We start from the raw sequence: 27,597 nt of genomic DNA, 5'->3' as shown, positions 1-27,597 counted from the left end.
TATGAATACTTTGGTATACTGTTGAAAATATGGGAAGTTCTACATACACACTAATATTAACCTATGAGAACATCATTGTATCACATCTAGTGTTTGTTCCAGCACTCAATTTTTAATATGTGAATCCTTACTGTACAGTGTAACAATATTTCATTGACGATACCTAGTGGCAGATATTTATCACCACAATCGCAAATTCGGTACAAATAAAAAAGCGGTTAATTTATGGTAATAGTTCTCAGGGTGTCACCATAATATATTTTAAGCAGTGCAGGGAATCATTCTTTTTCTTGAACACCACACACATTACCAGAGGTATTGAATATGTAATAAGAACTATTGCGCATTCCTGCGAGTACATCAATTATAAGAAAATTCCATTTTCAGCAATTTCCATCAATCTAAACCAGGAGAATAAAACAATCTCCACTGGTAGCAATATTAAGAAACAATATACAAAATTAATTTCCATAAATATATCTGCCTCTGGTGATACCAGAGCAAATTTTCAAAATGAATTACCATTTTGAAGGTAACTTTAGCAACAGGCATATTTTCCTATGTTATCTGGTTTGCCACCAGTAAACAAACTTGTTTCATATATTGGGTGATCGCCGGATTTGAAGCTGCTATAAATGAAATTTATTTTTGAAAAAAAAAAAAAAAAAAAAAAAAAAAAGAGCACAAAACACACACCATTCTTTTCAGGAGAAATTAAGGTTTAAACATGGAAAACAATATTGGAAATGATGTGCTTTGCGAAACCCTCGTTCTCTCGTTCCCTTTCAAGGATAAAGTCAACAAATTGCAGTAGTTTTTCATGATCTGCTGGTTTCAGTTCCTGCGTTAACTGCACTTTGTATGCGTTCAAGTCCAGATCTTTCGTCAAGATTCTTTGCATTGTTGTTGGCGCCATATGCAATTCTCGAGCATGGTGGCAATACGATTTTGCAGGACTCACAGCAACAGAATCACGCACAACAGCAACGCTTGCTTCACTCCGGCGACTTCGAGGGCATCCAGGGCTTTTGATGTCTCGTTTTGATCCAGTTTCTTCAAATTTCTTGATCAACCTACAAACAGTTGATTCGTTCGGTGCATGAAGATGACAAAGTATTGTACGGAATTTCTGAACAGTCACCGCGAAACTTGCACCATTCTTGTAGTGCGTTTTGACAATCAAAACCCGCTGTTTCTTACTGTACATTTCCATGGTGTTAACAACACACACAAACGGTAGAACAACTGAAATGCTTCTCAACACAAAACCTCAATGATAACTGATAACAATCGCACAAACAATGCTGCCAACCACACAAAAACAAAAAAAAATATGGTCTCCTTTTCAAATCACCCTTTACACAGAAATTGCTGGAAAACTTGAAGTTGTCTGACATCTGTTTTTGTTTTACTTGCATACCTGCATGGGTGTTTCATTTCTATTATATCTAGTTAATCTCTCTATATATAGAAATGGATTATAACACCATTAAGCCTTGTTTCCATGATTGTGAAAAACTAAATATGCTGACCAAGGCAGTAATTTATTTTATTAAAAACATAAACTAAACGTAACGTTTCAACCTTCTAGCAAGGTCTTCATCAGACTCTGTATCAAGTACAAAAGTAACAAGATACACAAAAAGGGCATTATATATACACACAAACATTACTCCCTCCAGACTATTAGAAAGTTGTTAGGAACTTTCTAGCAGGTGGCTTTCACTTGCCAACTGAACTTTCAAGTAAAAGGCTAAACATAATTACTTTCATATAGAATGTGGTTGGAAATTTTATCTCACGCTCTTTTTCCTTCATTTTTCTCCCTTCTCCTCTCCTCTTTCTCTCTTGTCCTTTCCACTCTTTCTAACACCTTCTTCCATTCTTTGTTTAACTTCAGTCCCCCATTCCAGTTCATTACATCTTCTTGACATAGATGTATGTGTGTGTTTGTTCAGCAAAAACTCTCGAACGCCTGGAGCGATTTCAACCAAACTTGGTACGCGTATCACTTGCAACCTGGAAAGAAATACTGTCGGGATAACACATCCCTGGCACTCCTAGGGGTGGGAAGGGATGACATGTAAAAATAATCGAGAACCACAGATATTAAATTCCACACAGACATCCGTGACTCTATGCAATCCACACAACAATAGAGCTTCTCGGGTTGTCTAACATTTAAGCTGTGTTGCGAATGGAATCCATAGTTTTCGTGACACTTCCAATGCGGTTCAACTCCAAGTTCATTACCTATCGGCATAGGGGGTGAAAAACAAAATGCCACGAATGACCTAGATTAGTGTCTAATCCATAGTTTTCTTTGTTTCTAAGACAATTGGTGACATTCACGATCACATTTAAAATTAGTTACATTTTACACTATAGTTAGAATTCATTATTTTCCTGTCTAATACAAGACTGGAATAAATTAATACCCGGGCAACGCCAGGTAATCAGCTAGTATATAATAAAAATATACAATAAATAAGAATTGTTGCAGTAAACTGGATCAAATTTTCAGAATTCGCCACTGTTTAGCATGAAGGAAAATAATTACTTGGAATGTGAAAAAGGATTTTTTGAAACCAGAGCATAAGGAACACATGCCACACTATACTCTAAAGAACCATTTTAAATTTATGATGGATGTGGTAAAAGTTCCCGCATTGCACAATTGGATATTTTTTATTTTCCAGATTATTATCAACAGCTCACTGCTTTCATTCACCAAGGGAATATGCCGTATACTTAGTGAATGAAGGTGTAAAAGGTAAAGTGCTCCCCTGTGCTCAGCACCACGCCATGAAGGCGTATAGGGGGTGTGGGGGTAACGCCCCACACTTTCTTGATCCGGTCGTGAGTGGGGGTGATGTGATCAGCATCACGCCCCTGATCGCCTTTACCCACCAGGGTTTCCCCCCAGGTACCCATGTTATTCGACGCTGGGTGGGTGCCGGGGCCGCTTCCAACGTTAGAAAAGTTCCCGGATTTGAACCGGCCGGGGATCGAACCCGGGACCTTTAGCATGGTAGTCAGATGTGTGAGCCTTTGAAATTAATGGGGAAAAAACTATCCAGCTGTGCAGTGCGGAAACACAAAACTTCATGTACCTTAACCATTTTTAAATATCTGGTGATTATTGAATAGTGGTTATTTGGACATAGTAATAAAATATTGATACACTATTATATATCATTTCAGTTTTTATTCAGGAACAGCATACCTATTGGGGGAACCAACCTACATATTTAGGCACTTTATGGGCCCATCACATTTAATATACAACTGATATACTTTCACAATTAATATTTAACAGCTTTATACTTAACAATGAATTCCTAATAACCAGTATTACTAAAATATGGAACTATGAAACATAAAATAAACAACTTCTGCTGTTATACATCTTGTTTTTACACTATAATATTGTATTGGAAAAAGTGGAAAAGGATTTAACTAAATCTTCACCAAACTCCTACTGGTAAGCCAACAAAAGGTCTTTTTTCCCATTTAACAAAAGAATATTAAATTGTCAATAATAAATTTTGCTTCTTATTTGAGTGAGTGAACAGACAATATTTATGTGTATTAAATAATAACTTTAAAATTAAAAATAACTAGTTGCTTCCCATGTAATGTTGCTTTTACTCACACATACAACTTAAAAGTTAATAATATAATAATACATTTATTGCAGTGTACCTTGATTGCAATTACATGAAAAAGCTGCCCCAATTACACAATGCAGTTAACAACTGCATTTGAAGAAACAACGTCTTACACATGTTTTAGAATGTACAGTTAATCAATGTACATTTATATAAACAGTATTTGTCTATGTTAATTCATATAGTACAGAGCCACAATGTCAAACACATAAAAATACAAAACATGTGCCTAACACAATAATTTTTACTTTGCTATCGACACACCATCACAAATATTTAAACCAAATACATTTTGCACTGCAATTGATATTGCATTTACTTATTTAATACTTAATTATCATCATCCACTTTTTGTATTGAGAGTACTCTGCTGATAGTATTTAAAAGTTCATTCTCGTCAGGTAAGATGATAGTGCAACATTTAGTAATAATTTTTGGCCAGTCATCCACCGTAAGTGAACTGCATCACTATTGTGTTTATTGTTAAATATATATTAAATAAAATTGTTCGGTGGCCATGTACAATTTTATATGCAAACATAAGAATACAACAATGGCAGAAATTGATACCTCTTAACTACAATTAACTCCAGTGTGACCAATTCTTGCCACCATGCACATCAAAGTGACTCAAACACATTTTCCTGGGTGCCTTTTCATTTATTTAGGATCTGGTCTGCATAAAATCATTGCCGTTTTTTTCCATTCCTTATCTACGCCGCTGATTTAAAATTATTCACCTCATCACACATCGATAAAACTGTCCTTTTACTGTACATCGAGAAAACAATGGATGCCAAATATTAAGTATGTCATAACCAAACCAACCACTTATTTTGTACTTTAACTTGAAGCAAACATCAGACACTGGCATTTGACACACTTCATATCTGATTTTCAAGTTTTTGCAGACCCGACATACCACAAATTAAAAAATATATATATACCTGCCTAATTCAGTTCTTACGTGCAAGTTGCTTGACATGTCAAAGACTCATTCTTTGATAGTTATGTATGCAAAGAAATACATGATATTTAGCCTAGATAGGCTTGATTGTTATGTTATATCATCTTTTTATATCTGTCTTTAATTACAATGGTTTTTTGAACACACTTAACATTTATGAATACATTTGCAGACATAAAACTATTTAGAACTGACAAAAAATCACTATCAACTTCATATACAATATTTTGATCCTTTCATGTGTAATCTCACATACCTCTGCAAAATATTCTTTAATCCAAATAAATGTCACCACCGAAAGATTTATATATTACATGTTGCTAAACCACAATCCTTCTCTGACCCAGAGATTTGTTCCACATTTTATCTAGCAACATTGATGCAATTATTTTTTTTTACGGAACATTTTATGAACCTGAGATTTTCATGTGAACAGCACAATTTAAGGACTTTTTTGCAAGTTAATCTACGTTAAAAAAAACTTGCTTAACATTAGTCTTAAATGTTATGACTGTTTTTGAGAATATCTTAAGAGATCTGTTGTTCAAATATCATGGTATGAGCTCAATAGCAAGTAAGTAAATCTATAGAATACATGTAGTACATACATTCTATAATGGCACCAAGATGTACATTGATTGTGTTCATGATATATCTTTCCACATCCATTTTATATTTAAATTATATTTAGGTAAAAACCTATTCCTCTAGCATGTACTTCGAGAATAACTACATTATTTTTTATGTAGTCTTTTTTTTCACAGAAGTTGCTTTTGGGTTCAACAACTTTGTCTTTCAAATTCCTTCACAAGTTTTCACACACACAAAAAAAATGCCATCCGACACATCTATAAAATTCAAACCAAATTGCATCAGTTTCCTGATACAGCCATACACTTATGCATAGTGAAAATGTTCCCACTCATCACATCTGATGTAACATTATACTTCTGGTAATTGTTAAGAACACACTGCCATCATTCCGTTCGCAAACAAGATAATAAATATGTCTATGAATTGCAGGATTAGTTCAGATCTATTCTTCCAGTTGTAGAGCATTTGCATTGCACCAGGATTAATTCTTTACCCTTCTCACCTTTCTACTGGACCGTCTCTGTGTTCTAACTTCAGTAATGGTTTCTCTTTCAAAGCTACCTGATCGATATGCTTGTTGTGCCCATTCTCTGTCGCAAGCCATTTGATTATAATACCTCTCCATCTCTAACCATTCTTGGTACTTATACCACCATTCCTCCCACTTTATATACTCTTCCAAGGTAATGTCCCTGTCCCATAAATACACACGCTCCCTATAATAATTGTACCGCACTCTCACATCGTCCCAATCTAGTGGAACTTCGACTGGTGCTTCCCTTGTTGCTCTTTCAAAGAAGTATCTCCTGCGCTCATATTCCGGAGTGTACCTATCCGGACTCCTCTCGTTGACTCGGCTGCGTGGCAATGCCAATGCACCTGAGGTTGACGCAGACAAAGGTCTTTCCATTTCATCCTCTATTACCACCTTCACATTAGAATTATTTGCATCTTTGATAACACGCATCTTCACGCTGTCAAATTCCCTTCGATCGACACTCCACTGGGCCATTTTACCGAAGCGTTCGGAGAGAGTCATTTTTGGCTGTCCATCGTCCGATGATGGGGAGGAACTGTCGGAGTCCGAATCTGAACTCGACCGGCTTCGTTTCCTTGCTCGTTTTGAATCGATAGGTCCGTTCTGATCGGATCTCCTTCTTCGACCTTCTCTGCCAGACCGTTTCGACTTTCTCCTACCACTGCTTCGTCGTTCTGGTTCCGGAAATCCTCGAATTTTTTGCATCATAGGTAAAACAGGTGGTTTATCACTTCTAGAATCCTTACTCTTCTTCTCAGATTTTCTCTTGCTTGGCAACATGGGCGACGGTTTCGGCTTCTCAATACTTTTTCCGTACCTTTCATCCTTCTTTTTAATTTTCGGAGACACGAGTTCCTTTCTTGGGGGCCGTGAGTCTATTATTGAATTAGTTTTGGTTCTTTCCACAATCTTTTTGCCAAGTCCTATGGAAACATTTTCTCTTCCCCTGTCCAGTACTTTCTTTGGTTCACTTAAGGCAGCTGGAGGTGAACGGATCCTTGAATTCTTCAGAGTGCTGCCTGGCTGATTTCTTGGAACAGAGAATGACCTGGAGCGTGTACCTCTGCCTTGTTTGTTGGCTGGAGAAACCTGCGGATTCCTCTTGTACTTGGGTGAACAAACACTGCAGGATTCATCTGAACAACTACTGACGGACCTTGATTCACTCAAGGACCTCCGACCTGACAACGAACGACTGCGCGAGCCTAAACTACGAGAGCGTTTCGATCGTCGGAAGTTGTCAGACTTGGATGCGGGAGGATCTGCTTTTCCCGCTGGCTTTCTCTTATCAGCAGAATTTGTTCTCGTTCGAGAAATGCTCCTTCGAACTCTCTCGTCTCTTCTTTCAGACTGGGGACTTCGGGGTCTCCTTCCAATATCATCTTTGCCCCTCCGGTACTGATCGTCTTTTGAACGAGGTGAGGGAGGAGTACGTGGTCGGTCCCGTGGACGGGGAAGCATTTTATCCCGGGAATAGCTTCTTCCCCTGGAACGTGACCAAGATCTAGCCCTTGGGGGAGCAGGAGAATGCGTTCTTTTCCTTGTTCTATTCCGGGACCTACTTCTAGAGCCGCTGCTTGCTGAGCCAGATGACCCACCAAATTCATATCGATATAGTTCCTTGAATCCACTGTGGCGCCATCTGAGAATGAGATAAAAAATTGTTATTGTACCTTACTCAAATACAGGGCTATTCAAAAAAGTATATAAAAAAGATCACCAAACAAAGACAGGATTCACACTCATTTTGTCGAAAGAAATTCCCTGATGTTGTTTTAACTTATTCTACATATGGAGACAATGATATTAATAACAATAGTAGTAGAATTTGCACTGCCTAGCTTGTTTAGATGTATAATCTTGAAAAATTATTATATTCTACGTCTCCTGAACAGTTTGTCATTATCAAAACAACAATAACAACAACTTTAAATATAAAATTACACATATATATCTATCACACACACTGCTAGTTGAGCTTGGACTTGTATGAAAAATTATGTAAACACTAATGTAACTAGTGCTATGTACTTTTCATTATGCAGGGATCAAAAATAAATAAATACAGAGAAACTCCAATTATATGTTTTCAGGGGCATTGGGGATGTAAAACTTCAAATGCAGGAAACAGTTAAACCTGGGGAAAATTATAAGAATTGGCTGCTCTTGGGTCAAGAACTGCATTATGCAAAATATATAATTGGAAACATAATACTGAGATTCCATTGTATTATATCTTTGGTGGCTTCAATATCTGTATTTCCTCAACATTCCAAAGCATTTCACATGCATTTTTAAATTGTCAATTTTAACATATTTAAAATCAAGGATGGGATTACCTAATCCCACACAACAGAGCAACAGTTTTTGAAAGATCAATAATTCCGTTGTAGCAACAAGCATAATTTCAGGTGCATTTTTGCATAAGATTATAACAGAACATGTTCTTACTTCTTGTTGTGGGTCTCCTAAACACTACAGTAAATTATATTTCACAAGTATTGTACCATCAGTGAAAAGGGTGGGGGTGGGAATTACTAACAAATCAGAAGGCTTCATGTACAACAAATGAGTGGTTGTTTCCAATTCTTGTACAACAAAAACAGGATCCTTCCAACATGTAGTGTAAGAAATATGTCAGTGATGGTTAATTATATGCTAAATTGTTAAATTATCATAAATTCTTTGCAATATTTAAATAGTACATACATGATTTATCTTCATTTAACATGTTTTGTGTCTAGCAACTCACCTTCGGAGAAATGATTGAGAATAGCTGAGGAAAACAGAAAGAAAGGAAACATTCAAATTAAAATGCATCTGTACTTCTATGACTTAAAAAAGATAAGAAAAGTTTAAAGCCTAAAAATGCATCTCTCATGTGTAATATTACGTGAACATAAGAACCACGTACAGGAAATTAGCAAAATGAAAAGATCTGTTATCATTCTTATATGATACTTAACTTAAAGAATAAATTAACTATACTGATTAATGGTGAAATGAGGGACTCTCTCCTGTCATCATCCATACTTTATCCACTTCTCTTTGGACTAAATCATGGGATGATTAAGGGAGAGGGTAACTGCTGACCCCCAAAACTTGCATCTAGCAACAAATTATCAATTAGTGAAGAAGAAGCTAGCAATCAGCTCCCCCCTCAATGTCTAAAATTAAGTGATCAACAATTTGAAATCTCTAAAACTAATAACCTGTCATCATTTGTCTATCCCCCTCACCCCCTGATCTGAAATTAAGCTAGAAAAATCTAAAAAAATCATTAATAAACATATTAGCAAATGAGATCACCGTCGCGTTCACTCCTCTAACTAAAAAACTAACTAACTCTCTAGTCTTCTTAAACCCGAAGGTTCATGGCTGCAGCAACACAGGCCTTCCATCTTTCCCTATCTTGAGCAAGATCTATATACTCTTTTCCATCCCTACCGATTTCCTTTAAATCCATCTCAACGTTGTCCCTCCATCTTCGTCTTGGCCTTCCTACAGGTCTCTTACCATCAAATTTCCCAACAAGAATCCTGTAAACTCCTCTTTCCTCTCCCATTCATGCCACATGGCCTGCCCACCTAAGTCTTCTTGATTTAATTATTCTGATAATATCTGGACAAGAATACAAATTATGTAGTTCTACATTATGTAACCTTCTCCACTCACCAGTCTCCTCATCCCTTTTAGGTCCAAATATTTTCCTAAGGATCTTATTTTCAAATACTCTCAATTTATGTTCCTCTTTCAATGTAAGGGACCAAGTTTCACACAAATATAATACTACAGCCAAAATTACTGTTTTGTATATTTTAGCTTTTAGTTTCTTAGATATTAAACGAGAAGACAAAAGTTTATGAAGAGAGAGGTAACATGCATTTCCTGAATTAAGCCTACTTTTTATTTCCTCTTTAATATCATTTTCATTTGTTAATATTACTCCTCTAAGTATTTGAATTTGGAAACTGGTTCAAACGAGTTGTTATCAATAATTACATTTTGATTATTACCTAACACTTGGTTTCGGCCTGTAAGCATATATTTAGTTCTCTCTCCGTTCACTCCTCACAACTAATAGTAAATGGTAAGTATGGTATTTACTCATGTAGGCTATAATGTGAACTTTTTTTTTCATAATTTTTGCCACCAAAAACTGTGTATGCATGGAATATTTCGGCACTATGTGACACCAAAAAAAGCAATGCCGTGCTGTTCTGGCAAAAGTCGAGCATGCACTTCCCATCACACAGGATGTGTATCAGTCCGGTGAAAAATTCCCGAGCACTGCAAATTCATAACGCAATTTTGATCTTGCTTTCTTCTACTACAGGTGATCACAGAAGTGAAAGCTTTGAGATACTAAACACAGTGAACGGAGAGAGAGGGAAGTGACATTGGTTGGTGACACATTGTATACAAGACAATTTTATCCTTGATTGATTGATCGATTTGGTGTTTTAAAGTCCACACAGTAAGGCTAATCGGGACTGGACCTACAATTTAAAGTGAGTTCTGAACCACTATGTGCCTCCACCGGGTATCGAACTGGGACCCCTAGCTTACAAGGCAATGAAGCTACCACCCCGACAATATTCTCCACTTAGTCCACATAGCAACAGGTGACTCACTGAATAGGTATGATGTCATTCATTCTTGATCAGCATAGCAACAGCTTTATGTCCTACAACTAAGAAAGCCATTCGTTGAACCTGAATTGTACTGCACATTATGTACGATATATAATTGTTTGTAGTTTTTTCCCCATAAAAAACCAGGGTGCACATTACACACACAAATATGGCAATTAAACATGGAGTGTGGCATTCCTCTTATATCTCCACACAGGTGGGGGGGGGGGAAACCATCTCCCTGAAATAAAATTTACAATTGTATTTAACCACACTCACCGATTGGGGTCCTTTTCTTCGGCTTCAAGTAATTTCTTTGTCCAATAACTGCTTTGAGTTGCACCTTCTCTTCGTGCTTTCTTCATGACTTTGTCTATTTCCTTCTTTCGTTGATTGTCGGCTGGGAAAAAAAAACACACAATGAACACCTGGCAGAGTAAACTTGGAACAAATGATAGCCTAAAAATGAGAACCTTTGTTATATCATATACATCAATAATAATAAAAGCACAAAATTGTGAGCCCGTGTAGACAATGCCTTTTAGCATTTTACCACTACACATCCATTTTGAATGAACAAATCTTAAAAATAAAAGATAAAAAGATATTTAGATACACATGTATATGAATTTGGCCAAAAATATCAATTTATTAACAACATGGCAGGTGACAGACTACAATGCATTGCCATAATACCGTGCGTTCATTTCGATCTGCAGCCGAGAGATCGGGAGAAGCGTGGCGGGCGGCACTGACGGAGATGCCGACATTTGCGGCCTGTAATGCCCGCTTATTTTTATAGACATATGCAGACATTTATATAAATATTGCAAAACGATCACTAACCTGTGTTATAACACGGAAAAGTTCTTCTGTAATTCATCCAAGTTCTGCTCTTATATACACAAATAAATACGCTATAGAAACGATGTTAAGAGCCACAGATAATAAAGCATTTTAATCATAGTTTTGAGCAGTAACGTCCTGTTTAAGTTTATATCCTTGAAAGAGTTTTGTGGCCATGGGAATCGTTTGGAGGTTTCGAATGTGCAACACTGTATCAGGATTACACTGCAGACGAAACCGATAAAAGTGAATGGTTTTCGTGAGCTTCCTTGCAATCCGAAATATCCGAGCTCGAGTTTTTTGTTCCTTCGCGACTAGATGAAGACAGAGTTGTAAATATAGTGGCGAGCAATGTAAACCAAGAGCGTGTTAATTTCGTACAGTGCGCAAGAGTGTTATTCTTGGTTACTTGCAGTTACTTGTTTGTGTTATTGTAGTGTGTATGTGTGACGTGTCAGTGAGACAATTGGAATGCCAGCCGCAAGATTCACGTTAGAACAAAGATTTTTTTATGTATGACACGTACCTACGTGAAAACAAACTCGTGTCGAGACGTGTGTAGGTAATTTGTACAGAAATTCCCATGCGTTTCAACTCCACACAGAGATACGGTTAGACATCTTGTCCTTAAATTACGAGAAACTGTATCGTTAAATTTTAAAACACCTAAGCAAAAACGACGGATTCTAACCGAAGCAAAACTCGATGATATTGGTGCAGCGTTAGAACGTTCTCCAAACAAACCTCTACGCCGCGTTTCACAAGAGGTGGGCGTGTCAAAATCATCGGCACATACAGTCACTAAGCTACTAAAATTAAAACCATACTCTTATAACACAGGTTAGTGCTCGTTTTGCAATATTTATATAAATGTCTGCATATGTCCATAAAAATAAGCGGGCATTTCAGGCCGCAAATGTCGGCATCTCCATCAGTGCCGCCCGCCACGCTTCTCCCGATCTCTCGGCTGCAGATCGAAATGGACGCACGGTAGCTTTATGATGTACTTGAATATATTGTGTGCCCTGTTAAGTGATTTATAAATACAGAAACTAACAAGCAAATCAACCATAACAGTTGTTGCTAATCAAAGTAAACAATTACATTTGAGTGAATAAAGTACATTTATTCAGAAGAAAGCATGCAACAGTTAACAATAAATGCACAATATAACCACATGGTATTTCATCTGTACAATTATAACACCATTAAGCCTTGTTTCCATGATATGAAAAACTCAATATGCTGACCAAGGCAGAAATTTATATTATTATAAAACAAAATAAACGTAACGTTTCAACCTTCTAGCAAGGTCTTCTTCAGACTATGTACCAAGTACAAATGTGATGTGATTTGTATTTGTACTTGGTACATAGTCTGAAGAAGACCTTGCTAGAAGGTTGAAACGTTACGTTTAGTTTAGGTTTTATAATAAAATAAATTTATGCCTTGGTCAGCATATTGAGTTCTTCATCTGTACATTTCTCACTAGAAAATTACCTTTGGATCTTGCAGCTTTAGCAGCACCATACACATCCATACGTAGGCGTGATGAGGCGCTTGTACCATTCCGTCTTCGTGAGCTTTCCCATGAGTGTGACATAGCCTTCAGTCCCACACAAGTACTGGAATACCTCATAATAATGTATATTTACAATGTACCACTATTACAGTTTTCAATTAATTATATGAATAGCCTCCAATAATAATAATAATACACAGACTTACACTGTATCTAAAAAACAGTTATAATTAACATGAACCTAATAATATAACAACATAAATCCTTTCGGTGTGTAGTATAAAATCTATTTTCAAAAATAAAGAGCATCGAGTATATCCTAATTCTTTCCTTGAAATGCTAATCTGCACTGCTTATCCTGGCTGATATATTCTGTACACAATGAAGAGTTCTCATTCTGTGGAAAATATACATAAATTATATTAGTAACACACAACATTATGCTCTAAAACTAGGAAGGCATGGTAACTCTATTATACAGGGTTATAATGGAGTAAATACACATCTTCAACAAATTCTAAAATTGGAACTGTAAATGTGTGTGGCAGCATAGAGTAAGGACAGAGTTGGTACCTCCACAGTATGATTGTACCTTTAATATCAGTTGTTGCATTACACCACCACATTAGTAACATGGCTGGTATTCGTGTAATGAAAGGCCTTTTGTATGCTGGAATTACACATGCAACAAACAACATGTCTGGCTAGCCAGAAGTCCAGACCTAACACCCTGTGAACCCTTTTTGTGGGAATATGTCAAAGACTTTTCCCTCCCTCCATTTCCTATAAATATACAGGTTGTGCAGTAATGCATCAAAACATTTGTTACAAGTGTTGTTGAGGACATGTTGCAATATGTTTGGGAAACAACTGGACTCTTACATTGATATCTGCAGTGTGATACAAGGTGGACACAGACCTCTAAAAAATGTTTAATGCAAACTTAACAACATTAACTACAAAATCAAGTAGCATAATGTTTTGTTTTTTTTGTTTTTTTTTGAAAATGCTTATTTCTTCTGTAATAAACCTGTATAATCTTGTATTTTTGTTATTCAATGCCACTTTGGCAGATGAAATTGACAACAGAGCACTCACAAGAACACCCATGCCCACGCATGACCTTGTGAACTCTGGTGGCAAGATTGTAAATTGATCAATTGATGTACTTGCTTATGAAGCCGGCAAACCTGTACACTCAACATGCTACCATAAAAAGCACTGTACATATATATATAACGGGAGGTTATTTCAGTCATTTACCGCGAGAGTGTCGGCCGCTTGGCGGTCCCGTCACGCAACAGGTCCCAGCAAATTGCGTTACAGGAAGTCCGTAACAGAAACTGCTTGTTTTGTAATGTTTCCACTTTTCACAATTACAATTGAAATAAACACGTACCTTGTCGCAAGGATGCTGGAAAACGTGTCCTCCCAAATACAAATATTTCTGACATCTAATCGTAGATTAGACATCGCTACTTTATCCTCAGTTGTCGTGATAGCACCGGCAGCTTATCGGGGGAGTTGGTCTTCATACTGCACGAATGCGACACCTGTCTGCAGTGATGCAAACTGCGAGAGGGCTCTTCATACTGCACGAATGCGACACCTGTCTGCAGTGATGCAAACTGTAGGGACATGTCCCTACGCATAGGGACTTTTCACTATATTTCACCCGCGTAGAGACAGATTTTGCCAAATGAGGTAAAACGTAGGGACTTTTTTCAATCTTGGAAAATAACATTTTATTGTGCAAAGCTTACTCCCCAGTCAGTTGCACTTTCCTCGTGCTTGGTTTGGAATGAATGGATTAGTTTATCTGGATACTTTAGCGTGAATGAGAAAAAAGAACTAACAAATCTCCATCAGAATTTTGGAACATGTTATCGGTTACCAAGAACTTTCAAGGCAAGTTCTTTTTTGAATTTCCACTCTCACGAAAATAGTGCTAACATTGCCACATTCTAACGTGGAAACGGAAAGAATATTTTTAATGTTAAGTGATATTTTCAATGTTAAGTGATACAAAAACAAAAAAGAGAAATAAAATGGGAGCAGAATTGTTCAAGACTGCAGGAAATACTGCATCACCAACCAACATTATCTCTTCACACTTCACAGCAGCAGCATTTATGACTTCAAATAACATAATCAACCGTAAACGACTCAACGTTATTCATTAAGCCAAGAATTTACAATACTGGACCCTTCTGTAATTTCTATGCTATGACTTATACTCACGAAATAATTAGTCGTGATGATTTATGTCAAGTTAACATGTTGGGGTGAGGTGAAAAAATTGTTCATTAACATGTAGAAGTATTAAAATAAGCTTTTCAATTCCCACAATGATTCTCCGTATACAAGTATGGTAACCATATTTGTTGATATGAACAATTGACGTTCGCAACTAGTTATGCTGCCTACAGCGTTGCCACACTGTTGATTTCATACTTGGAGAGCATGGATCGTGTAAGAATGGCAGAAGAGAACAGTTAAAAAGTTGTTAATGTTGTAGAGATTGTTAGGTGGAGTGTGCAGGAGGATGGCCGTGGGCTAATTAATAAACTTATGGATTTCGTTATTTTGTCCAAAGAATGTGCTTACACCTGACAGTGACAATCATGATGTAGAAGAATATGTGGAATGTGGACTGATTTGATTACAGGTAAGTCTGGCAACAGTGCATCGATTGTAAAATTGCAGGATACGAAAATGGCATCTTCGATGATGAACGTTTGCCATTAAAGTGCTACGAAAATAAGATTTTTTATCGGTTCGTAATCACAATTAGTGCAAAACCATTCAGGGATAGCCCCACTGACCATTCTCGGAAAGGTTAGGCAAGGCAAACATACTTAAAAATTGGTGTTGAAAAACCATTGACGGAGAGCCCCACGAACCATTCACGGTAAGGTTAGGTAAACATAGTTAAAATTTGGGGTTGTAGTAATATCAGGAATGTATATTTCGTTTCTTAAGTATTGGAAACACAAAATTTTCCAGTAAATAATTAGCAAATGTGCTGATCGCGGACCACTCAATTTCACTTATTTTGCAATTTCTACAGGTGACCACCAAATTTTAACTTCAAATTCATGATTAGGAGGCCTCAATTAGTGAGTATGCGAAATATTATAAAAATCGGGGAGGGGTCCTGTATTGTAAATTCGCTCCTTCATCAATTGTGGAAGCACCGAGCAGAGAGATTTGGTAAGTAAATGTGTATATTTTACCTTCTGTTTTGCATGCTCATGAGGTGTTGTTTCTTTTAGTCGCTTTACTTGGCATAGGGATATTTGGTCAGTTGTAGGGACATTTTGACTAATGTCTGTAGGGACATTGTCGAAAAATGGTTAGCAACACTGTCGGCTACCAGAAGTAGTGAGTGTACGCTCATGTTCACTTCTGTTTGCGTTTATCAGTATGCGTGTTTTTTATACAGTTATTGAGTTCGTGTGCTATTCAGTGCTAGTGCTTTATTGTGTGTTAATTGTTATTCATTCATTAGTTATGCCGCTAAACAAATATCGTCTTGAACAAAGAGTTTTTATGTACGATAATTACGTGAAAACGAACTCTTGCAGAAAAGTGGTCAGGCAATTACGAGAGACAGGATCTCTTGAACCTAAGAAACGTGTTGTATTGCTGTTGAAGGAGGTAATTTTCAACATCTCTTATAACACAGGAGGTTAGTGATCATCATTATTATTACATTTAAATATCATTTTACGCTTTCGGTTTGCTTTATGTGGCGGGATGCTGTCTTCTTTTTCTGTCAACTGAGGATAAAGTAGTGATGTCTAATCTAAAATTATATGTCAGAACTATTTGCATTTGGGAGGACACCTTTTCAAGCATCCTTGCGACAAGGCACGTGCTTATTTCAATTGTAATTATAACTGTAATTGTGAAAAGTGGAAACATTACAAAACAAGCAATTTCTGTTACGGACTTCCTGTAACACAATTTGCCAGGACCTGTTGCATGACGGGGCAACCGAGCAGCCGACGCTCTCGCGGTAAACGACTGAAATAACCTCCCTGTATAACATTTAAGTAACTAAAGTTTTAGATTGATTCCACAGTGTAGTCTGAAATTAATACACCACTGGATGTGATAATGTATATTTCTGCAAAGACCCCTCCAAATACGTACCTGAAAATTCCATACTTTTGTGAAGAAGCCAATTATTACTGTTAAATCAGTCTAATGGGAATAATTTTTGACACGATAATCAACATCATTAACACAATAAAAACCTAATCCTGTAAAATTACTCCTGTAAAAACCAATTTAAAGAATGTAGAAATCAAAGAAAACACTGTTATCTCAAGCACTGATACAGAGGTATATTTTATTTCTATGTCATATAAATACGGTGACCAATTATTTATGGGAGCAAACTGGGTTATATCCTAAAATTAACAGTGTGTCATAGCATAAAAAAGTGTAAAAACTATTAAGTGTACAGTTATTCACAAATTATATTTATGTTAAAAAAATAATCAAATAACCAGGAATATTGAAATAACGCTAAGTGAACAAATAATAAGAACTGAAAACAAACAATCCCCTGCCATAAGTGTTATTAAAAGATCCAAAGCAGCTAAGAAATTTCTTTCATTATTCACTTACATTTCAACTATGGATTTTGCACGTTTGCACTGTACATATTTTGGCTACATAAAAATCTGATTCTTATTCACTACTCATCTACATCATTGCAGTTAGACTAAAGGAACTTTTGAACAAAGGTTAAAGTTGGTAATTAAGAAATTTATCACGAATACATATGCTGCATTGGCCTAGTTTCAGAACTTTTGCTTTCTTCCTACCTAAATAGATATTTTGTTGATAGTTGTAGTATACATTAGCATTCGCCATAGACACAAAAGAGAAACTGGAAACTATAAGATTGGAAAATTGTATTTTAAGTTGATAAAAAAAGGACACTAGAAATTCTTTTAGTGTCTTAGAACCAAGATGCTACCAGACAAATAAAGAATTTTGGTCACCCTATTTATATCATACAGGTCTGCACTGTAACTTAGAACACAATTCCGTTTACCAACAGCTATCTTGTTATTTTATATTGTAATTAATTCTTATTACAATTCAATGCTTACACTAAAGACCACACAAAAATAATATGATCAATAAATTTTTACAACAGAGTTTAAATGATATCAGATTTTATATAATTTATTACAATTCACGATTCCTTATCCAGAATTTTAATTGAAAATCAGTGTTGTACAAGAATACACTTGAATAGTTAAATGTCTACATTATGCAAAAATTGACATTAGGATTATGTTGTTTGGGTTGATGTTTTAAGTCCACTTTGTTCACAGTAATCGGGACTGGACCTACAGTTTAAAGTGGAATCCGAACCACTATGTGCCTCCACTGGGTATCGAACCTGGGATCCCTTGATTACAAGGCGACGATGCTACCACTGCTAATTTGTGTTGGTATATTGAGGAAGTTATGAAACAAAAATTTCAAAAAAATGATTTCCTGAAATAAGAAATAATAATAGCTGATAAGCCATAAATGTCCCATATTCAATGACTCTCTTCCTACAAAGCATTAGTAATATAGTAGAAAAATAAGTTATTGACTTGATGAAATTTTGATTGTTTAAAAGGGTTGTGCATTTAGTAATTAATACTATAGTGGAGTACTATTGATCTATTTGTGTTTAAATAGTTTGTGTGATACTGTTCTTTTAGCTAAAAGTTGCACTTGACTGGAGAGAAAGAGATTTGAATGTTGTTATGTAGCACCACTTTTGGCTAACTGTGACGATGATGAGTGATATGATGAAGGGACACTCACAAAGAACATCCATGCACAGGTACGATTTGATCTTGGGATCTCTGGCATCACAGTATGCTGTGCTAACCACTTTGCCACGGAGGTCAGCATGAGAGAAAGAGGATATGACAGGATGAGGCTAATTTGTAATTTGCTACAACAGCCACATTATACACAACTTTAAAAATATATATATAAAATCATGTTGTATTCACAAATGCATTGAGCATTTCTTCATGTCAAAATACATTCGATAAGTATTAATTTTTAAAACAGCCAAAAATAGAGTTTAGGAAGTCTATATGATGTCAAATATATTTCGAGACAAAGAATTAACAGTTATTAAAATGGATCGTGTAACAGTAAAACAAGAAATAGTTTATCAAGCACTTACCTTCACGGTACAACTCATCCTCATACCTGATTGGTCCAGGTACATTCTAGAATTTCCAACAAAGATTATATCTCACCTGTCATCTTCCAATTCCTTAATGCATAGGCAACAACATTAATTTGCATGGATGATTCTTGTAGTTGCGGGCCATTGAAATTTTATCCACGCAACACAGCTACGGAACCGGAACGGATAGCACACACGGATATGGCAGCGGTTTCCGCATTCATCCTGGCGATTCGTCAGCCCGTGGGTGAGGCTGATCAAGCACGATCCCGTAGCACGATAGATAACACTTCAGCGCAATGGACGAAACACGATTAATTTAATTTCATTTCCGAAATTTTTCCGGATTGGTTAGCCGATCCGAGACGATATGCGACTCGCACGTGTATGAGATATTTAGGACAGTACTGAAGGTGGCCTGGTCAGCAATATAAGAATTTTTAATATTAGCATTAAACAAAAATGCTATACATATCAAAGAAAAGGCATGAACAAAACATTTTTATACATGACGATAGAACATGTCAGAGAGATTGTACTTTCTTGACAAATGATGGTTGCTCTACAACATTAGTTATTCTAATACTGGAGTGATTTCTCGTTCAATCTCCAGAAAAATGAAAACAAAACATGGCCACTGTTCCATGCCTCATTGTTACAACTTCGATGGATTCTATGGGTCTATTTCAAGAAACAAAAGTGATGTACAGTTTAAGTCCATTTAATGCATACAAAGTCAAATCAGAACTGTGCCTAAAAATTTAAAATATAATATGAAAATAAGGCTCAAATGTCCTCAAGGGGAAGAAAACGTGGGACTCCTGCCCTACATGGTGGCATATGATATATAAAGATCTAAATTCATCAGTGATGTCAACTAGTGGATAAAATATCTGTCACTGAGACAACAAATTCCTGTTTCAAAGTGCTGGAAATTCCAATCTTTGTTAACTTCTCATTTGCAATTTCATTGCTGTGTAAATGTTATTGGTGGATATCAAGTACACATGTTCAGTTGAATTTTGTTACCATTTCAGGTATTACTAACTTCATGTTGTTGAACAGAACTCCGCCTTCCCCCTCATCTCCTAATTGAGGTTCTTTCCCCCTCCTTTGTGAAAAGGCAGAAAGAATAGTCACAACATTTTGTCTACAAGAACTTGCACTCTGAAGGAAGAAAAGTTTGTACAAGGAGCGTGAAATGTAATGAGACTACATCAGTGGTCTAGTGTTGTTACACAGCTGATAATGTGAAGATATATTTTGAAATGTAATATTTCTCCCTTGAGTGTAACACTGGTTGTACCAGTAATTGAAAACACGTTTTTACATCAAATTTGTTATGTGATAACGGCTTACACTTGCAAATTTCAAAATTGTTCTATTGAAAACATAGAGGACACATCAGTCATATTTTCAAGGTTTCCTTTTCATGTCTGCATTAAAAAATATATTTTCGCTATTAAATCAATTCAACTTCATACACAAGAAATTACATATTTTTAGTTATTTCTGCAAATTGCTCTAATAATTGACAAGATGGAACAAGAGATAAAAGGAGGATTTCTCTGCCCAAAATTATGTTGAAGTGTTATGGACTAAACTTTTACCTCATCTTGAACACGGTCCCACATGATCTAGTCATTAAAATGATTGCCTTGCTACATTCAAAACAACACATGAAATGAAGCATTTAATCATCTAAAATCAAATGCATCTTGACTCATTGCACAAGAGGAGAACAACATGGTGGTCACAGAGTTCTCCTTTAAAAGATACTACTAATGTCTGCTGTGCTTTCCATTTTAGACAAAGGAAAAGAAAATTACTAAATTTTGAAAAAATTGTCATTACATATTAATAAAAGCTTACAACTTAATATGGTCTAAGGTCTTGCTTCACACATTAAAACTGTTGAGCACTTAGGCTCTGTAAGTTTATCGATATCTTACTGAATATATGTAAAAGCTCCACTAGTGGAACATGCGATTTCAGATGAAAACACAGTACTCATTGAATAATTTCTCAAGCTGACAAATTTGTTCATGTTATGGAAAATGAATGGCACTCTGTGCAGGCTGATGCCATTGGCATCATTGTAACATACCTAGATTAAATCTGATTTTATTCAATTATATTAATGTAACCTGAAAATATGAATAACTGCAGTCATGGGTATATATTTGCCTTGTATTTCAATTCTGGGGAATTCTTTTAAAATGTAACGTTTTACCAGAAAGCTGCATACCTGTTCATTCAGGAACTTTTGTGCTCATACAGCAAGCTCACTGACCACATCATGCTCATTTCAAGACGAATCTTGATGCAAATATGCCATGCTATACAGCAAAGCGAAATGGGCCACCAAGTGCACAGAATTCACTCACCAGAAGGAATGTTTCTGAAGCATCAATCTGCCTCACCTTCTTCTTGGAGAGTGAATTCGCTTACGACTGTCTCAACAACGGAAACAGGAAGCTCTAGGTAAATGGCAATTTCATCCACCGTTTTGCCACCTTCCCATAAGCCAATGATTCTTCCTTTAGTGAAGTCGCTTATTCGAACTGTTTCTGTTGGGGATGGCATGTTTGAGATGAAGTATTATGTAAAAAATAAATCAGTTATACTATAATTAATGAACAAACTTGGGTTCTATGAAAAATAACAAAGCAGATTTAAAAAATAAGCAGACTAAGTTTATGTAAAGGGACTAAAATGCACTAAAAAATTTAGACCCAAACAGAGCTTAACCAGACCACACTTTCGTACTGTACCATACACTCATTTATTAATTTCTCGCACATACCAAGCACAATGGAACGCTGCTACGTGCACACCGAGATACCCGTAAGGAGAGAGCGGTGCACTGAACAAACGAACACAACCTCCTCTTCTTTATTGAAATACGAACGAACGGGGCTCACAGTTCAGTAGTGTTTATATCATATTTCCACCTGATGAATGATGCAGTCCAAATGTCGACAATGGTTGTAGCACATGGGCTTCTACAGTCACTGAACACGCAGAAGGAGCGAGATAAGAAACTGATCTTCTCTCGATAAACAGTCACAAACCACCAGGCCTGTACAATGAATCTTCAATGGAGAATACCTTACTTACACAATAACAGGATGATGATGCGTATCACACTCATCGGAAGTAGGTGACACACGGGCTTACAATACATCTACTTCAAAATTCCTTCCAACAGCGAGCACGGGCGAAGTGAAGAGACACTCCAGCCTAAACAAGAACACATGTGAAAGTTTCATATATCCTAAAGTGTTTACTTACACATAATTTTAAATAAAACACTCAAAGTGTACCAGACTTTGTTTTCAATTTCATGGATCAAAAAGTATGGAAGGTGGTATTTTTACAGTGAAAAATAGAGCATACAAGATAATTTCAGTGTGAATTCACTCCTGATAAAGACCATTACTTATTGATTGACACGTTGAGATTTCTACATAATACAGTAGTTTTAAACTTTGTTAAAATAGAGCTTTACAATTTTATGTGTGATGATGCAAGATACACTTAGACAATTTGTACCAAAAATACCCATCATGACCTAGATTTCAGGAAATGATTCACTCAATTTTAGGATTCTGAAATGTCAAATTATCATGTTAAAAAGTGGTTCATTCTTGAAGTTTTCTGCATTATGAATGAAAAAAAAATATTGAAAACTGTACATGTAAGTCTGCAAATGCAAAAACAATCTCTTCGGCGTACACAATTAAATTATTTCGGTACCGTCAACCCTCCGTACCCCCGCAATCAGGTGATATTTTTTGAGTCATTTAAGAAGATTATGTTCTATATGAAGAATTTGTGTTGTTTTTAGCTTTAGGAGATGTATTATAGTGGAGTAATGAGAATTTTTTGATGTGACTATTTATGACGTCATTTTCATTGTTGCCATCTGCATGTGATATGAAGGAACATGTTGTTACGTTGTGTTTTGTAACTTGGAGCTGTGTTGGAAATATCGGAGATTGAAGGTTGGCAATCCTGGTGTTACGTCAGGGAGCACGAGATTTACTGCCGACGATGTTTCGGTAGACGAGGAATGCCTAGGAGGTTTGGTTAGGCCTGTTAGGTTAGGTAGCATTAGCATAAATACAATGACAAATTATTATTTAGGCTAGGACAACTAAACTGCCTAACTTAACAATGTAGGCATTTAGCCTAAAATTAAAAAGCTATCTCCCGTAATGTCAGAACACAAGGGTAACAGTTTCATATCAGCACAATGTATTTCTTCACTTTTACAGAAGAAACTACTTACGGATATGAGTTTCTGTAGCATTTTCAACGTTCGTGCAGGTATTTTCTTTCATCTTGGAATCAATTCCACCGGGAATTCATGTTTTTTTCAAGAGAAATATCTCTCCAATGCACAATCACCGTTGCTTTCATTTCCTTCCTCTATGTATACCAGATGTTCCCCTGTCAGTGTTTCTAACCACACCATTGTTTTGCAAGACGACAAAAAAATTAAATATACATTCCTGATATTACGACGACCCCAAATTTTAACTGTTTGCCTAACCCTACCATGAATGGTTTGTTGGGTTATACGTGAATGGTTTTTGGGGCTATGCGTGAATGGTTTGTGGGGCATTTTTCGGTTAAGAAGGTTGGAAACACTGTTACGCAAGCAAAAATTACTCGTAATGTGAAAAATTGAAATTATTTTCATGAAAAAAGCATAATTCCATGTTGAAGAATCTTCCGCTACAGCACCTTGAATAACGTAGTGTGGAAAACGACCCAAGAAACTGGTTCCCCGAGACGATGACAAGTAGATGGCAGTGCGATCGACCCAGGTGCTAATTTTGTTATGAAAGTAATGCGGCTTAGTTAGTTTTTGGAATATATTGTGTAGATTTGTTTCTCTAGAAAGGCAGTAAGTGAATTGATGGAAACAGTTATATTTGTGGAGTGATTTGCAGTCACGAAATGGCATTAATTTGGAAAGAAAAGTAAAATAAAATTAATAAATAAATAGCATGCGTAACACAAGAAGAAACATTGCAATGTGATTCCGGACGTCAGGTCTTGGACTGTGTATGAGAGTTTATTTTTCTGTGTTATTAGAATATAAATAGTACCCTGAGAGATATTTCATACCGAGGCGACAAACCAAAAATGTCGCTTGAAAGCGAGCAGTCGGAAATCAATGCACCCTTTCGAACCGTAGGGACAAAAGCTCTGACTGCACAGTTTCCTCAAGGAGATTTTAGACCAAAGCGACACGTGACAAACGATACGAGGATTTCACACCAAAGCGACACGGGTCATTCGGTCCAAGGCAACTTTCATACCGGACACATGTTGCTTGGAAAGGAGCCAATCAAGAGCAACATTTCACATCGTAGCGGCATGACGGGAAGCACAGGCCAGCGTTCGGATGGTGAAATCCTCAAGCAATAAGTGTCGCGTGCCGCTTGTCGCTTTGGTGCGCAATCGCACTAAAGCAAGACACTCATTGCATCGCGTATGCGCGAACTACAAACCACGGCAACATGTTGCAAGCTATTGAGGAAATGACCCAGTTTGAGCGACGCAGAAGTGACACGTGTGGCTTATCGTGTCGCCTATCTGTTGTTCGCAAGCAACGCTTGCTAATAGACTGAAGGCACCATGTCGCTTGTCACGGTAGTTGGGAACTCCCCCTGTAGTCCGTCGCTTCAGTCTCAGCACCCTTCCTTTAAGGAGCTTTCCGACCGAAGTAACAAGTAGCACGCGAATACGCCATATGAACATGTCGTTTGCTGTTTGGACCCTCATGTGCAATGAATGCTATTTTACAGTCTGGAAGTGTGTGTCACTAGTGTGACAGTGTGAACATCCCGTGTCGCTTGTCCCATTGGTATGAAAGTTGCCTTACACTCATGTCGATGGCACTAAGAAAGTTTTGTGGGGTTCCCCTTGTCGTTTCATGCAATCATCATTATCATCATCGCCACGATTAGTTTAAAGCAGAAAAAAAGAGACAGTAAATATCAAAAATACAAATGCTTCAGCGTGTATATCTTTCAAATAAATGATGATGATAATAATGAAAATAATTCATACACAAAAATTTAGTTGCCAAGAACATTCCACACGTATTTTTTCTCCCGTATTATTAACGAAAGTATGACGATAACAGGATGTGGTCGACTGTCTAGAATGTTCGTTAATATCTTCGCAACCACTGTACCAAATATCATAGCAATTATCACATTCATAGAAATGCTTCATGTAAAAGAATCAGACGTTGCAGTGAAAACTCCATTTACTTCCATTATAAGCAGTCAAACACCAAGCACCGGGGTCAACACCAGCGCCTCTAGAGGATCATTTTCGAGTGGAACCAGCGAAAGAGTGCAGAACCATGCCGTTTTCCACACTACATTATTCTAGGCGCTGTACTTTCGCAATGCAGAACATGTAAGTGTGAATGTTAAAAATGATGAAATAAAAGAGTGAGAGGTGTTGTGCCCATACGAAACTGGTACCAACACAAGGTTGCTAAAGTGTTGTGCAATTTAGCACAGTAAGTGAGAAACTTGTGTTCTGACATCAGACGAGGAATGCCTACAAGGTTAGGCATGTTAGGTAACATTAGCATAAATACAATGACAAATTATTATTTAGGCTAAGGGTACTAACCTAGCTAGCCTAACCTAACAACGTGACGTCAGAACACAGGGTTGCTAAAGTGTTGTGCAATAAGTGAGACCATCATGTGGCATGGTACTGGCCAGGATTTTCATTGGAAGGTGGGCGTGCATTTTTAGTGTGAAGGTGCATTGTTTTAAGGTTAGTACTTTTTAATATTATCTATTTTTGTTCGCATTGGAAATAGTTGTTAGGTTAAGAGGGCCATGTTTCACAATAGTGATTTTACATTGTTTTCTTAGTACTTTCAAAAATTATGTATTCTCGTTCGTATTGGAAATGGTTGTTTTACGTTAGGAGGGCCATATTTGGTACCGATAGTTATTTCACGTTTCTGTTAAGCCAGGAGTGTTAGTTTTGCTGCTGTTCGGGAATTTCATACGGGAAAAATGAGTAATAGTAGTCTGGAATAGGAGTTTCTTGTGCTTACGTGGGTCATATTTTGGGATAAAAAATCTCCATTATTTGTGGTTTCACAACGCTGGAACCACATTTATATTACATAAAACGTTGAAATCTTTCGATTAAAAAAAATTGATGTAATTCTCAAGGGGGTACAGTGGGTCGACGGCCCCATGATTTTAAGCATTAGAAAATTCTGAACATTTTCAGTTTAAAAATTTCCTGATTTCATGTATGTATGTATCTATGTAATGATATCTTTATTTCTCATCCTGACTCCAATATTCCTGCCCCGTACCAAAATGTCACTGGGTAGCAATGGTCAATTTGAATTATTACAAGTTATGGGTTCATTTTGCAATATTTTCCTTTTGATGATATTTGCAGAACAGAATGTAAAGGGTATTTTAACTTATGAAAAACTATTATTATATTAACATTTCTATTCCGTTTCTCTTGATGTTGAAGGAATCTTTCCTTTTCTTTTCCTATATTTCCGTACACAAGTTTAAGTTTTATTGATACTTACATTATCAACAATTTGCTATCAACGGTTATTTAAACTCCCTTGTGTATATAAATATTTGTGTAATTTAATTTTGATTTAGATATTTCAGTTAATATTAGATGAAAATTGGTGAAATAATGTGGAAATTGCAATAAGTCGAATTTTGCAGTCGCATTGTACATAAAAGTATAGTTTCGTAACCCTGAAAATTAAAAGTTTCCGCACTCTTAAAAACTTCTAATATCCCCTTTATTAAAAAAATATAATTGTATTCTAACATCATACTATAAGCATGATAATACATCATTTAAAAAATGAACTCCCTTAAAATAACAAAAGGATTGTTTTCAGTTTACTTGTAAATCAATTTAGATACATAAATTACCTTAGCAGTATGAAGTACACACATTTACATACTCCTTTTCAAAAATCTAACTTGGTTACACTCCGTATGCTACTTTGTTGAAAGGTAAACGAGAAAAAATAATTTAGAATCTCGCGAACTGAATTTAATGTCCATTTTTCCAATTCCGATCCCGAACATTTTCCATACCGTACGTAATAAGTGATAATAATTGTCTATCTATATTGCGTAAAAATTACATTCTAACTCCCTATGTGATTTAGATATGGTGAAATAAACAAAATATGCCATATTTACATTTCTCTACGAAAAACATAAGCAGGACCTGTCAGCAACTGTACATTAAAATGGCTGCGAAAAGAATGGGCTTGGCTTGGTACTTGCCAGCGAAACTTTTACGTCCTATACACACTTCTTCTCAATGTTTATTTGCATAATATATGTGTAAAATATATCTATTTAATTTACGTAGTTACGTAACTTACTTTCGCACGAAAAACCATCTAATCCAAGTATATCTCACATCAACAGCTGTAAACACCTTTGCTTGAACTACGTTGACTACAACTCAGGTCAGACGACGCGACGAGTCCTATGCGAAGGAACCGATCTGAACTGAACTGTTCCTTGCTGCATCTAGCGGTTCGCTCAAA

The 27,597-nt window shown here is 36.4% G+C and overlaps 1 protein-coding gene across 4 annotated transcripts; it reads right to left on the bottom strand.

The window, feature by feature from the left end:
- Positions 1–3,198: 3,198 nt before the first annotated feature.
- On the bottom strand, positions 3,199–27,537 carry LOC145986752 (uncharacterized). 4 transcript variants are annotated; one of them, XM_083121131.1, is made up of 6 exons: positions 27,430–27,537; positions 22,116–22,238; positions 12,751–12,875; positions 10,684–10,804; positions 8,523–8,546; positions 3,199–7,412 (listed from the first exon to the last, which is right to left on the bottom strand). In XM_083121131.1, exons 3-6 carry the CDS (start codon positions 12,851–12,853, stop codon positions 5,714–5,716), a joined length of 1,947 nt encoding a protein of 648 aa, XP_082977257.1. In that variant the 5' UTR covers positions 12,854–12,875; positions 22,116–22,238; positions 27,430–27,537; the 3' UTR covers positions 3,199–5,713. The 4 variants fall into 4 exon arrangements, with proteins under 4 accessions (XP_082977257.1, XP_082977260.1, XP_082977259.1 ...); XM_083121134.1 differs by lacking the exon at positions 8,523–8,546; XM_083121133.1 differs by lacking the exons at positions 22,116–22,238; positions 27,430–27,537 and adding an exon at positions 18,990–20,141.
- Positions 27,538–27,597: the final 60 nt, after the last annotated feature.

Source organism: Lepisma saccharinum, chromosome 4 (assembly GCF_977018435.1).
Source record: "Lepisma saccharinum chromosome 4, izLepSacc3.1, whole genome shotgun sequence".
Lineage (NCBI taxonomy): Eukaryota > Metazoa > Arthropoda > Insecta > Zygentoma > Lepismatidae > Lepisma > Lepisma saccharinum.
This window is presented reverse-complemented; position numbering and strand designations above follow the sequence as displayed.

Excerpts from the sequence above, each read along its gene's own strand:
- LOC145986752 (XM_083121131.1), bottom strand. The coding sequence starts at position 12,853 with ATGTCACACTCATGGGAAAGCTCACGAAGACGGAATGGTACAAGCGCC. Across the intron at positions 8,547-10,683 it reads GAAGAAAAGGACCCCAATCG|CTATTCTCAATCATTTCTCC; the intron begins GTGAGTGTGGTT and ends TGTTTTCCTCAG. Across the intron at positions 7,413-8,522 it reads TCTCAATCATTTCTCCGAAG|ATGGCGCCACAGTGGATTCA; the intron begins GTGAGTTGCTAG and ends TCTCATTCTCAG.